The following is a 13,110-nucleotide window of genomic DNA, read 5'->3' as shown; positions in this document are numbered from 1 at the left end:
GAGGTCTTGCGTGGTTAGATTAATAGGTATTGGTGCATAATTACTCACTGAATCCATGGAGGAGATCAGGTAGCGGAAGTGATAAAGAAAACTGATCTACAATAGAAGCAAAAAAAGGTATAGATACAGTGAGGCGATACACTGCGTAATGGCAGCGCTCAGTTACTAGTCCAGCGGCAATCATTCGAACCGCTCATTATCAGTACAATTTGTTTAGCCATGATAAAGGGATGTTTTGGAAATTTTGTCCTGCAAAGAGGTTTGTGTCACATTACAGGATTAAACTATATTACTATAAATGTCTAAAAAATAAACTGTAGCATAGATTGATATTGATCCAAGAGTCCTGGTCCAGCTCTGGGTTTATAGCGTTGTATACGCCTCGTATCCTTTAGAAGAAGAGCATAGCCGTCAGAGAAAAATGACAAAGTGCTGTGTATAATAGTGTAAAATTCCAGTCATTTATTGCTGTGTACATATACCCCGGATTAAACTAAAGCCGTTCGGTGTAAACTATAACATCGCTTCTCCGATACTCCCCGTAAAAGCTGTGAGCGGTATTAATGATCTATCAGACCGCAGCACATCGCTCGCCCGTCCGAAGCTAGAAAGAGCTTAAACCATTTAACAAAGAATTACAAGCTGAAAGGGAGCATAAACCATACACACATTGAGTGCACGTCTAACTTTATTGAAGACCACTTCAGATGGAAGTTCCCCTGTATTTAAAATAATTTACAACCATTTGAGAATGCGGCGTCTTCCCATCTCCACTTTCTACATCCTTCAGCGACCTCATCTTCATAGCTATCTTAATTTATTTACAGGTCTCCTACATTTAAGTACAAACTACTATGAAGTGAATGATTGATTGTATCCTGAAACAAACACTTTCTGTGGCTAAATACATTAAGCCAATCCGTACAAAAAGGTTGCCCTCTAGGACATTTCAGCAGCGTGTGTTTCTGTGCTGCTGACGGTAACTTTCTCTGTGACCGGAGGGGCCGCGTGGCTTAGGTCTTCGGCAGCGACCGTCACGCTTTCTGTGGTGGGAGCGGGGATGTGGTCCAGCGCCGACTGGATGATTTCACTAGGAAGAGGTGCCAGCGGAAACGCGGGAAGCTGAGACGGTACTGAAAGCGGTGGAAGCCCAGCAAGATTCAAAGGGCCGAGGGGTGGCAAGTTAAAAACTGTAAGGAAGATAAGTAAAACAGACGTGTCAACCTTTATAAAAGGAGTTAATCAACCTTTGTAAAATGTGCAGGGGGAATGGGTTCTTTTGCAATGTGCTGCATTTACTTTATTTAGCTATTGGCAGCTGGACACGTCAATTTGTTTCAGGTTTGTTTATGCAGAGTTGGGAACTCCAGGCGGTAAAGTCCTCGTGAGGGCATTTACAATGCTTTTTGAGAAACGATACACAGCTTTTGAAGTCTAAAACTGAGTCAAATGTTTATTTTAACTTGATCGATTATAAGACGACCCCCCAAAATCTGAATATTAACTTAGAAGAAAAAAAAAAAAAGAAAAAGCCTGAATATAAGACGACCCTAAAGGAAAAAAGTTTTACCAGTAAATGTTAATTCATGTAAACTATTTTTTTTAAATAAAAGCTATGATTGAGAAAAATATTTTTTTTGTTTTTATTTCCTTGTATTTTCCAACCTGTCCCCCAGTTACGCACATCTGCCCCCAGGCTTGCCACACCAATATGGCACTGCGGCCCATGATATGGCTTTTAACCCTCTATATGCCACTGTGCCCCATGGTATGCCTTTTGACCCCCTATGTGCCACTCTGCCTCCAGAAATGCCTTATACCCCTATATCCCATTCTGGCATTTAGGGGGTTAAAATGCATATTATGGGGCAGAGTGGCATATAGGGAGGTATAAGGCATTCCAGGAGGCAGAGTGGCATTAAGGGAGTTTAAAGGCATTGTATAGAGCACTCTGCCTCCAGAAATGCCTTATACCCCTATATGCCACTCTGGCATTTAGGGGGGTTAAAAGGCATATTATGGGGAAGAGTGGCATATAGGGGTATAAGGCATTCCAGAAATGCCCTATGCTCCCATTTAACACACACACTTACCGGTGCTTCCAATTTCCTGCTGTATTGCCGGGGCAGCGGGTTGACGTCTCCTTCCGCTGCAGCCGGAAGGTGGTGGAGTTGGCAGCGGGGGTTTGTCTGCGTCCGTCGCGCATACCTTCCCCGGCTGTCAGAGATCAGGGTTCCCCGCACCGGTGCGGGGAACTCTGATCTCTGACAGTCGGGGAAGGTATCCGCGACGGACGCAGACAACCCCCGCTGCTAGCCACACCTCCTTCCGGCTGCAGCAGACGTTGTCTACGCGGATCGCGTAGACGTCAACCCGCTGCCCCAGCAATACAGCAGGAAGCACCGGTAAGTGTGTGTGGGGGGGTGTTAAATGGGGGGGGGGGGGGACAGGAGGATCCAGGTCCCCTGCAGCGGTGCGGGGGATCTGGATCTTAGTCTCATAATCAGACCTCTATTTGAGGTCTGATTAGAAGACGACCCCGATTAGAAGACGAGGGGTATTAGAAAACCTTGTCTTATAATCGAGCAAATACGGTAATTACATATCTGCTGAGCGTCAGAACGGACTGCATACAAAATATACAAGATGCTGCATTGTTTTCTCGCATAAAGATACTTTTTCAGCTCTTCATATAAGTGTAAGCATATGAAGCAAAAAGTAACAAGGCTAGCGTGGTTTCAGTAAAACTTACCATTTTGTGTAAGGTTTGGAATATTAGGCAGATTTGTAAGCATAGGGAGTCCAGTGGATAATGGCATGAGACCTTGAGAAGAAGCAAAGTTCAGAAATGAATTAAGCCTCAATATTTCAACCATGATTATTATAGTATCGAGACGTGGAACAAATGACCATTCATGCTAATTGTCACGGTTATATGCAATAAATTAAAAAAATAAAATCATTAAATACGGACACGAGAATCTAATGATCAAACCAAACACTATGCAACGCAGGTGGGAAGTTTTGTACAGCTTTCTTCTACGGTCCTAACTTACTTTAACCCATTGGAGGTTAAAAAGATGAAACTGTACACAAAGTGTCCAGAATTCATACATTGTCAAATTAAATTTCACAATCCTTATTTAGTTAACAAGTCAAATACTCTATAAATGTCACCATCTATAGAGATTGCTGTAGCCTTCAGAGCACAGGTGCGACTCACAAATGTATGAAAAAAATTCATACATTTCATACAAAAGACATTCTCTAGTCAGATCTGTACTATCTTAAATTCCACTTACCTGGGAGGGAAACGGCTGGGTTTAGAGGAACAGATGCGAGGGAATGATTAATTTGGGGAGTTAATACAGGTACTGTCGGTAAACCTGAAAACAAAGAAATTTCAGTCTGTGGAAAAACTTTCTAAAAATCTTAAAAAAATATTTCCATATGCAAGCTAATAGAAGGCCATTTTCTTCATTTATTGGCATAACTGATTATGCTTAAATATTTTAAGTTTCTTTAAAATAGCAAGTGATTTGTACCTGAATTAAGAGCACTACTGACTGAAGGTGTGTTGGAACCGAGAGAGAGTCCGGAAAGGCTGGCTTCTATACCGGAGGCTCCAAGCGGTACGGCAGAAGGAGAGTTCACAGAAGATAACTGCACCTAAAAAATAGCCGCATTTACTACCGAACCCAAGCATAGTAACAACTCCTAATAATAAGATTAAGTTGCCATTCTGCCTGCACAAAACAATAACAATTCCCTGACCCACAACACAAGGAAAGGGACAGATCTTGTGTTAAACAGTCCTCTTCCTATCTATGCGCTCTTGTGTCATATGACTAAATGCAAACGCACATCATCCGGAGTGACATCATTCTTGTTAACTCTGTACTCCTCTCATTCTCATAACACTACAGAATTTGCTGAACACAATATATATAAATTCAATGATAATGTGTGGTTTTCAGGTGATTGCCCTGCTTGGAGGTACGTTTATTATAATGGCATAAGCCCAAGACATACTCACCTCTGGTAAAGGACAACAGTAACCTTCATGCATTTACCCAGATTAGGAAAAAAACACTAAATCTGTACTATACACTTTTAAGCATTAAAACAATCACAATATGGCAAAGCATGTAACATACCTCCGTAAACCCATCTTTTAGGGGACTCAGCTGTGCCCCAGGAGCTTGACTAGGCAAAGAGATTTTCTTTCCCTCCTCAAACGGCCGTGTTGGTATCCGATGTAGGTATCCATAACCAATACCGCACCCTAGACTACAAGAATCACAGGACACGGCTTCAGGGGACTTATTACAGACACAACACATTACATAACCCGCTCTAAAAATGCCGTACGTGTCAGGCCCAATGCTAGCAGTAAATAGAGATCTAGAATCAGATTATATGGCAGCTCTGGCATTCATTGTGCTTACAATCCAGAAGGTAATATAGGTTAAGGAGAGTTATGCAAAGCAAAAGGGACAATAATACCAAGTTTCTTTTAACCATATCACATTCATACGTAGAACAACCTTGGGCCGTGGATATATAAATCCTCTTACCTGCCCTCTCCTCCCCACGCAGAATTAGGCGTTATGACAACTTCTCTGCAGTTGTCTGTGTCCGTGTTGTAAACATAAAGTTTCAACGGCTTCCCCTCGTGAGTCTCAATGAGAGAGAAAAGATCCTCCGACTGCAAAAACGAATTCAGTGTTACAGCAGCAAGAACCATCAGCACATCCGGATCTAAACTCTCTTATCTGACCGAAACCACGCGACCTGAAAACTATCTGATCGAGAACATTAGGGAGCATCTCGCAATATAAAAAGAAATACCCAGTTTAATACCGGATGAGAAGGTATTTCTATTTTCTTTAAATTCTCTGAACTGAAGAACACAGAAAGGTAACTGGTGATTGCTCAGATAGCATATAACTGAACCGGCAACACCGCAGCCGGGGCTGATATATAAAACAATAAACAATAATAATAATAATACGGCCGCAAGTAAGAAAAACGGTTATCGAACTCGTTTTTTCAAATTATTAACCAAGATTTCATGTGCCCAAAACCACAGGTAACAGGATCATAATTGCAGCTCAACTATGTTCTGTATACACTTGTTATTGTTCTACTTGCAGTCATCTACGTCGTTGCAGCTAACCATGATATATCGGAAAGGTATTTCCAAGTAAGAGTCCGGATACACAAATGGCAATCGTGGTACAGAATACAGAGTAATGTAAAGCTCATACCTCATTCATTACAGTGTCCGCTCCAATGATGTAGTCGGTGTGGGGTCTCAGACCAGCCAAAGCAGCCGGAGAATTCGGTTCCACTTCCTGGCATAAAATTAAACAAACTACTAAGAACTCGGCACATAGTATACAGCAGAACTTTTACACACTTCCAACATCACTGACCAATACGCCATATAAGCGGTATATACAGTGTGTATACCGAAATAAGTTGTTCTATAACACACAAGAGGTGCGTGCGAGCGAGGCACGTCATTTTCAGGGGTCTGGTGACTTAAGATATGCATATTCTGCATTAGCATTCTTGAAAATAAAAGAGATTTTCTGTGGTCAACCAAAAACATAGGCTGCATTTCCTACAATTATGAATCAGTATTTCTAGTTGTTTTTTGTAGCACCTAATAGTGAGAAGATGTTCTGCAGATATTTTCCCAGAACATCCATGACGCTGGAGAACAGCGGTAAATATTTAGGAGCTATGATCCCCAGACACCAGGAATCTGTAATGGAACCCCCCCCCAAGGAAATAATGATAACCTTACCAGCACATGCCACACGTTCTCATTAGCTCCATCAAAGCTGCAAAAGCGTATGCTGACCCCCAGCAAGCCCTGTCCTCCCCACATATTGCTCGGGGTCACGGTCGTCTCCCTCAGCTCCAACGTCTTGCTGCTGTAAACCACCATCTTTACAGGCTTCTCAACGTTGGCTTTCAGGAGGTCCTTAAGGGTGTCATTGTCTTTATTCTAGGAGATCATTTTGGTTTTGAGCAATGAGACAGCGGGAAAAGAAAGTTACACAGAAGACTTCTGACTCTAAAATAGATTTACCAGACGCAAAACTCTCCCATGATGCACTGCTCCTAATCCGTTTTAACGGCACTGTACAGGATGTTCAGATGTTCATTCATCTCAATCAGAGGAAAGATGATTTAATATGATGGAATTAATGGCCTGCAACCCTCTGATGCAAAATAATTCTACTGACTTCCCAAAACGCTGCAGAGACGGTACAAATACTACACAGGCTACACTTATAAAGTTGGGTTTTTATATGAGTAAAGGATCATTTATGACGGAGGGGCTTCTTCTGCGGATGGGGATGGCTAAAGGAGGTGTTGGATCTTGAGATGCAAGCCCAATATTAGCAATACAGCAGAGACAGTAATGTCAGGCAAATCTACTCACAACTTACCAGTCTTATCTCGTTAATCGAAACAATGAAATCAAAGAACTGCTCCAGCCCGGCTCTGTGTCCAGGGGAATTTTCTTGTACCTAAATATGGAAAATATATTGGTAGAAACTTTAAATAATGGCCGACATCAAGAGAAATCTGTCCACAAAAGTATGGTTTGAAGCACTGATCAGCCCCTCGTTATAGCAGCTTCACTGTACAGCCCTGAATCAATCCATATTAAACTACTTAGTAATTACCTGAATATGTATTTTCAAAGTAACGCCCCACCAAAACATGCTAAATACACAGAGAGAATGGGGGGGGCCTTATATACATTTGCATCCATAGGGGATAAGAGGTGCTGACTCCATTAAACAGGTGAGTTTCTGCTCTATCCTTATATGCAGCCAAACCCATTTAATGACATTTCACATGAGAAGCAATACCCAGACCCTAGAAAACATGCTAAACACACGTCACCATTACGGACTTATCTATCGGATAAAACCAAAGCTTTTCACTGAAGGAAGCCGCAGCGGGTCGCACGGTAACCTGAATATACACGGCCCGGGGGTTGGGCAGAGTCTGGACAGAAGGGTCTAACAATAGCCAGACTGCAGCATTACCATACAATATCTATATGCTCTACATGGAATTAAAAGGTACCCTTACAGCCATCATACACACTTTAATGCATAGGATAGAGGAGTGTCCCCTTTAAATACCCCCCCCACCCCACCCCACCCCACAAATGTATAGTGAGATTGGGCAGAATCCCCCTATGCATTTACCTCTTGTGCTCTCCTGCCAGCCATAAAGGCCCGGCCAGAGTGACCCGACAAATACTAAAATCCTAGATTGCGGCTCATATTTTGCTCCGCTTGTCCGGGGAAATGTTTTTTATCTCGGTGGCGCACCGAGGGTTACACATTGGCAGCTATGCAGCAGTGACCACAATGCAGACGACGCATCCAGTCATTACACGCTGCTTTGGGAAATTAATAACTGATTATTATTTTTTTCACAATAATAACCGCCTATTTGGTCCTGCTGATATTCCCCGGGTAAGCGCGATGCGATGTACTGTACGGTACATTTACAGATGTATTTTATTATAAGGGATGCCCCCGAACTTCTAAACGTCGCGTTAACTGGGACTAAAAGAGTGACATTTCTCACAGCTCCCCAAAGTAGTTATTAGGAGATCGTGTTTTTTAGTATAATGCATTCCAGTTGAAGAACCAACCCCCCCCCCCCAGAAGAAGATTCCCCTCTAATTACCTTATACTTCTCGACACCCCATTCCCTCTGGATCGCAAGCTTGTGAGTCAGACCCCTAACGCTTGTCCGTCAGACCCTTTGTACGGACTGTAAGGAGCGCTGCGGAAACCGCTATATAAATAAAATGATAATATGATTGGGGAGGGGTACATTTACTAAACTATGAACACCGGGTCCAAGTAGCGGGTACGTTACGAAGCCCTTTATTCATATTATATAGTATGATCCGATGGCTGCTATAACACTCCGGCTTTACTGCAGATGCTTAGAGGATATGAAGGGTGCAGGGCAGTAATGGCTGTGGGATGCTTGCCCTGCAGGATGCATTACTGAGAAACCCCCATAAATAAGGGGTGACTATGACACTGCCTGTCAGAAAGCAATACACTATAGAGGATGCTAATCAGCGCTGTGCACAGGCCGGCACATTGACAAGTAGGCAGTTCCTAGAGGCCTACAGGGATGCAGCAACCACCGCCCGCAGCTCCGAAGCGACTGACACACTTACCCGCAGGACATGATAGCCTTCGGTCCCTCCTCCAGGGATTTCCACGCTTTGCGAGCCCCCCATGTCTCGCACCCCCTCCGGCAGACAGGACTAGAAACTCCCGGTCCCTGTCTCTACCTGTGACAGCGCACTGAAGCGCAGCTTGTTACGTGGCAAACTGGCAGCACCGAAGGCTTCTGGGAGCACGAAAGACCCTGACGATCCCGCGACAGCGACATCTAGCGGCTGCCGCCCAGACTGCTGCAGAGTGCGCGTGTTCGCGCTACTGGCAAACGGGATCTTTGGCTCCCCCTAGCGTTACTGTTTGTTATCGCCATAGCTGCCCGAAAGCGATTGTGTTGAGAGTAAAGAATCTGTTAAAAAAAGTGTACATTTTAACGTCACTGAAAACGTCGAAACTTTAATTAAAGTTTCATACACATATATAGCTATGTAGGTGTTTGTTGGATCCATTGTTTATATATTGGTTAATGCATTTTGAACATTCACATATCACATATCCACATGTCACATGTCAAATGCCTCTTCCAATATTTTTTTTTTATTATTTATTTATTTATTTTTTAATCATTATTAATCAAGTCACCTTTATTTATAAAAAAAGAGCAGCGAAGTGTAATCACAGCAGTATAAGATAGACATACAGGTATGTGTCAGTGAAATTCCAACGTACAACACCTCTGAGCTAGGGGAGAAGTGGCCTCTTCCAATATTAACCTTTTAATAATCATCCAGTTATAGTTATACAAGGAGTCCTTCTGAAAAGCATTTGCCGTTAGGAGGAGGATATACACCGGCCAGTACATGGATCACAGCGTATTATGTATTATGTGTATAAAGCCGGTGGGGCGGAATAACTGGTGTATAGAAAGAACATATAATATGCATTTCTCAGTGAAACATCACTTTTCCATTCAATACTATTCTGAGGCGCCATTCCCATACAATAACCCTTGTACGGTCTTCCATCCACTAACATCAAAGGGGCAGGCTGTGGGGTCGGTGAAAAGAATTATACTTTATTGCTTCTCATAAGGCAGTATAGTAAGAACTTAATGTATATGACGAGTAGTTTATCCTACAGTCATCCCCATGCCAGGTGACTGTTAGGCTCCAGTTACTATCATACAGTCATTATTCTGATTATTAATTGGTTGATTTCTATAGTTCCATTATAATTCACAGTGCTGTATAACAGGAGTTGATAAAGGTAATCAGGGGAGCTCCGAATAGATCTGGTGCTAAAGCCCAATAGGAAGCTGACGTGTGCTGTACATTGTGCTATACATTGTGTTGTACATTGTGTTGTACATTGTGCTGTGCATTGTGTGTCGAGTCAACATTTTACCTACCTTTTTGTGATTCTTTATACAAATTCATGTAATAAAACATAATGTTTAATAAATATGTATGAATATTTTGCATGTAAAAATGAAGCTATCTAATATAAAGCAGAAGCAATATTCTTTAATATTCTTTAAGCTCCGTATACCTTTATCCAGCTGCTTTTTTACTTGATTGTTGCTCTTAGCTCCCCTACCATACGGTTGGTTCAGTCCACACGTTCTAACACACACTCACTCCGACCCCAAATACTCACACATGCACGCACTAGACCTGTACAGGACAAGCAAAAGGGCTTCGGACAAAATGTTTTATTTGTGTTTGGACAACAAATTCCATTTCCTGACGTTCAGAGGCCTTTTTTGATTTGGAAATAACATTTCGGGGGGGGGGGGGGCTTTCCAATGCGTTTCACTTACAGTAGCATCTCGAGGTTTAAGAATCCAGACTCGATTTTGAACTGCAAGACTGCCGACCCCACAACAGCAGCAAGGCACCGACGGATACACGTATCCAGCAGCAAGCTTCAAAAATGGACCATCTCGATCCCTCAGAGTAAGGAAGGCGATAAAGCAGCAGTAGTAGTAGGCACTGGCAGAGACACACATCCAGCCCCATGGTACAGGACACTAAATTTCCCCCAAAATTAGAAATATATTTAAATAATTGAGGGCAAAGGGCAGGCACGGGCAGACCGGTATACCAGGGGTCATCTGAATACTTTTTTTTATAGACACCTTCTGTCACCTCTGCCCAACCCATGAAAACTGCAATCACTCCGTCTCACAGACATTTCCAAGTTGATTGCAGGAAGAAAAGTTCCCCTCCCTGCCTAATTGGCCACCAGTATTTCTGGATTCAGTATCTGTGTCGTCCACCAGTATTTCTGGATTCAGTATCTGTGTCGTCCACCAGTATTTCTGGATTCAGTATCTGTGTCGTCCAATATGGAGAGGTTTGCTGGTAGTGTAAATGTGCGGATGTCTTAAACCCCATTCAGTATCTTCGCGTGTTGCAGTCCCCTGCGCGGCCCAATTTGTCTCCGATATTCCTGATTTATTGTTTTAGGTTGTGAGAAAATAGCAAAGGCTCTGCTGTTAGTGTTACTGAGGCACAACTTAATAGAAACATTGGAAAATATTTAAAGAATTGCCTCCTAAATTATGTTTTACATTGAAAAACAAAAAGTCTGGGGTTGTCCAGAAGAGGGCTGAGGAAGGAAGCAGACTGCAGCTTCAGAGACTTGAGGTTGCCCACCAAGACACTAGGGGCTTTAGCCCTCCTTGGTGACCCTTTTGCTGGTGCTGGATCCATGTTCCGGATCAAGATACATTAATAACACTACCATCAAAATTCTAGGGGCTGCCCCTCAGGGTAAAACGCAGGTCCAGAGACATCAGAGATATATCACTCACGGTGCCTAGAGGGAAACCAACAGCACCTCAATGAAGAGACACATAAAGGCCAAAACATACGTCTGAGACTGTTGGCTGCCATGTGCAGAGGAAACAAGCCTCCTATTCCCACTCTTTACTAGTCATGTGGGTAGAATTAATCCGATATACAGATGGGGATTTTCCTCTGGGCTGACACAGAGGACAGAAGAAAGTAGAACAGCACATTTTCTTCACTATCGTCACACAACAACAAAGCTGTTTTTTTTTTTTATTGTTGGTATTTAAGTCAGAGCTTAAATGTTTAGTATCCCATACAGCCCTACTTTGTACGTACTTTAACATGAATTTGTTAATAGGGGGGTGAAAAGCCTTAGCTTTAGGAGTAGCTGCAGTTCCAGAGCTTCAGCACATTGACCTTCTATGGTCCAGTTTTCATGGGAGATGAACACTTCAAGTTCCTAAAATTGCTATACATTACAAAGAGTGCACCACAGTGAGCTTTTTAATGAAAGAAGGCCTGAACTGGCCCTTTATAAGCCCTTTTATCAGCGAGGAAGCCATTAAGCCATTACCTATGCATTATGCAGGACCAAGGCAGACTTACACAAGGAGCTCACTGGGGTCTATCCATGATGATGCATAGTATTTAACAGACCCCTTTGTGTCTTCAACAACCAGGGATGTATATTTTATATAATATCCAACACCATATTCATCAATTACACTAAGAATGGAATAAACCAAGTTATCTGACCTAGACTTGTGAAGTTCTGGTGGTACTGTGGTTCTTGTTGGCTTTTAGATGATGGGAATTGAAGTCCAATAACAGCTATGGAATCATCCTGTGTAACTTTTAATATAAGTGGGGAAATCAAAGTGGTAAAAGTGATGCAATGACATGGAATATTTAACGTGTATCTATGGTAAATGCACCACTTTTTACATAACTATGCAAAAACACATAACTGTGCAACAGTACTTGTTTCATGTGGTTTGCAAAATTTTTGATGTGTGTCACAAAAGGGAAAGAAGTAAAAATGCTGATTTAACATAGACTTTTATTGAAAAATTAAAACCGCATTGCATATTATCTTTAATATTTTATAGTCACATAATGCGGACCATTTTATCGTGCCACACCATATTTCTTTCCAAATATACCGCGCCCTGATAAAACTATGTGAAGCAGTGACTATCGCCACAATCCCTGACTCTCTGACTCCTGAGTCCAGCTGAACATTTCTGTGCTTTTTAATTTCCAGTACGTACATCCGGAATAAGTGAAGAATTGGAGGAAAAGCTGAGGTTTCGGACCATTTTATGGAGTGAGCGGAGGGAATGCGGGTACGGGTAAATGGAAACCCCATCTGATCAGATGTTTGACTTCCGGGGCAAAAAAAAGTACATTTAAACAAAAAAATAAATCTAAAAAAGATAGAAATAATGTGCTTAATGTTTAAATATATAATTGTAGACTTAATTCATATATCCTGAGGATGTATTTGCAAATTAAATCTACCGTAATGTATTCATTTCCAGTGGGGTTTATAATTGATCCAGTGATAGCAATGAAGTTAGTTGTATAGAACAATGTCCCACGTCTGCATTTACTCTTAATAAAGTGAAAATTCACATAATAAAACTTCACTTTTAGCGTAACTATGGGTAATGCCTCAGTGCCTAGTGCTGCGAATTGAGCTATTTACAGATATTATTGGATCAACAGCAACATATTAACAGATATAGGAAAGGCTGACCTTGATGGACGCATGCCTTTTTCAGCCTATATAACTATGTAACTATGTAAATCAAGTGAAACCTCCCTGCGCTACATGCGGGCATTCAGAGAAGTAGAGGGGACACAACTGCTGGCGTCAGAAGAGGTGGACGGTGGTGGGCACTTTTTGGGGTGGCTGGATCTCTGGTATGAGGTGTAGATAGGCTGAATTATATTTAATCACATTCCTCAGTTTAAAGCTGGCTTGATTTGGAGTTGTATTGTCAACTGTAGGTGAACTAATGAGGACTGGGATACTCTTCTGTAGAGTAAACTACATTACATCTGAAGACGGGATCGCCAAGGTCTTGAAAAAGTACATGACCTTTTATCTTAATCTTTGAGAACTGATC

The 13,110-nt window shown here is 42.1% G+C and overlaps 1 protein-coding gene across 1 annotated transcript; it reads right to left on the bottom strand.

Annotated features, from left to right (window-relative positions):
- Positions 1 to 939: 939 nt before the first annotated feature.
- LOC149285948 (Golgi reassembly-stacking protein 2-like) lies at positions 940 to 8,302 on the bottom strand. The gene is made up of 10 exons (XM_089494667.1): positions 8,240 to 8,302; positions 6,468 to 6,548; positions 5,816 to 6,019; positions 5,271 to 5,357; positions 4,578 to 4,708; positions 4,158 to 4,290; positions 3,546 to 3,669; positions 3,303 to 3,386; positions 2,753 to 2,824; positions 940 to 1,190 (listed from the first exon to the last, which is right to left on the bottom strand). Exons 1-10 carry the CDS (start codon positions 8,300 to 8,302, stop codon positions 940 to 942), a joined length of 1,230 nt encoding a protein of 409 aa, XP_089350793.1.
- Between the last annotated feature and the right edge of the window lie 4,808 nt (positions 8,303 to 13,110).

Source organism: Sceloporus occidentalis, unplaced genomic scaffold (genome assembly GCF_023333645.1).
Source record: "Sceloporus occidentalis isolate IW3139 unplaced genomic scaffold, rSceOcc1.0.p SCAF_74, whole genome shotgun sequence".
Classification (NCBI taxonomy): domain Eukaryota; kingdom Metazoa; phylum Chordata; class Lepidosauria; order Squamata; family Phrynosomatidae; genus Sceloporus; species Sceloporus occidentalis.
This window is presented reverse-complemented; position numbering and strand designations above follow the sequence as displayed.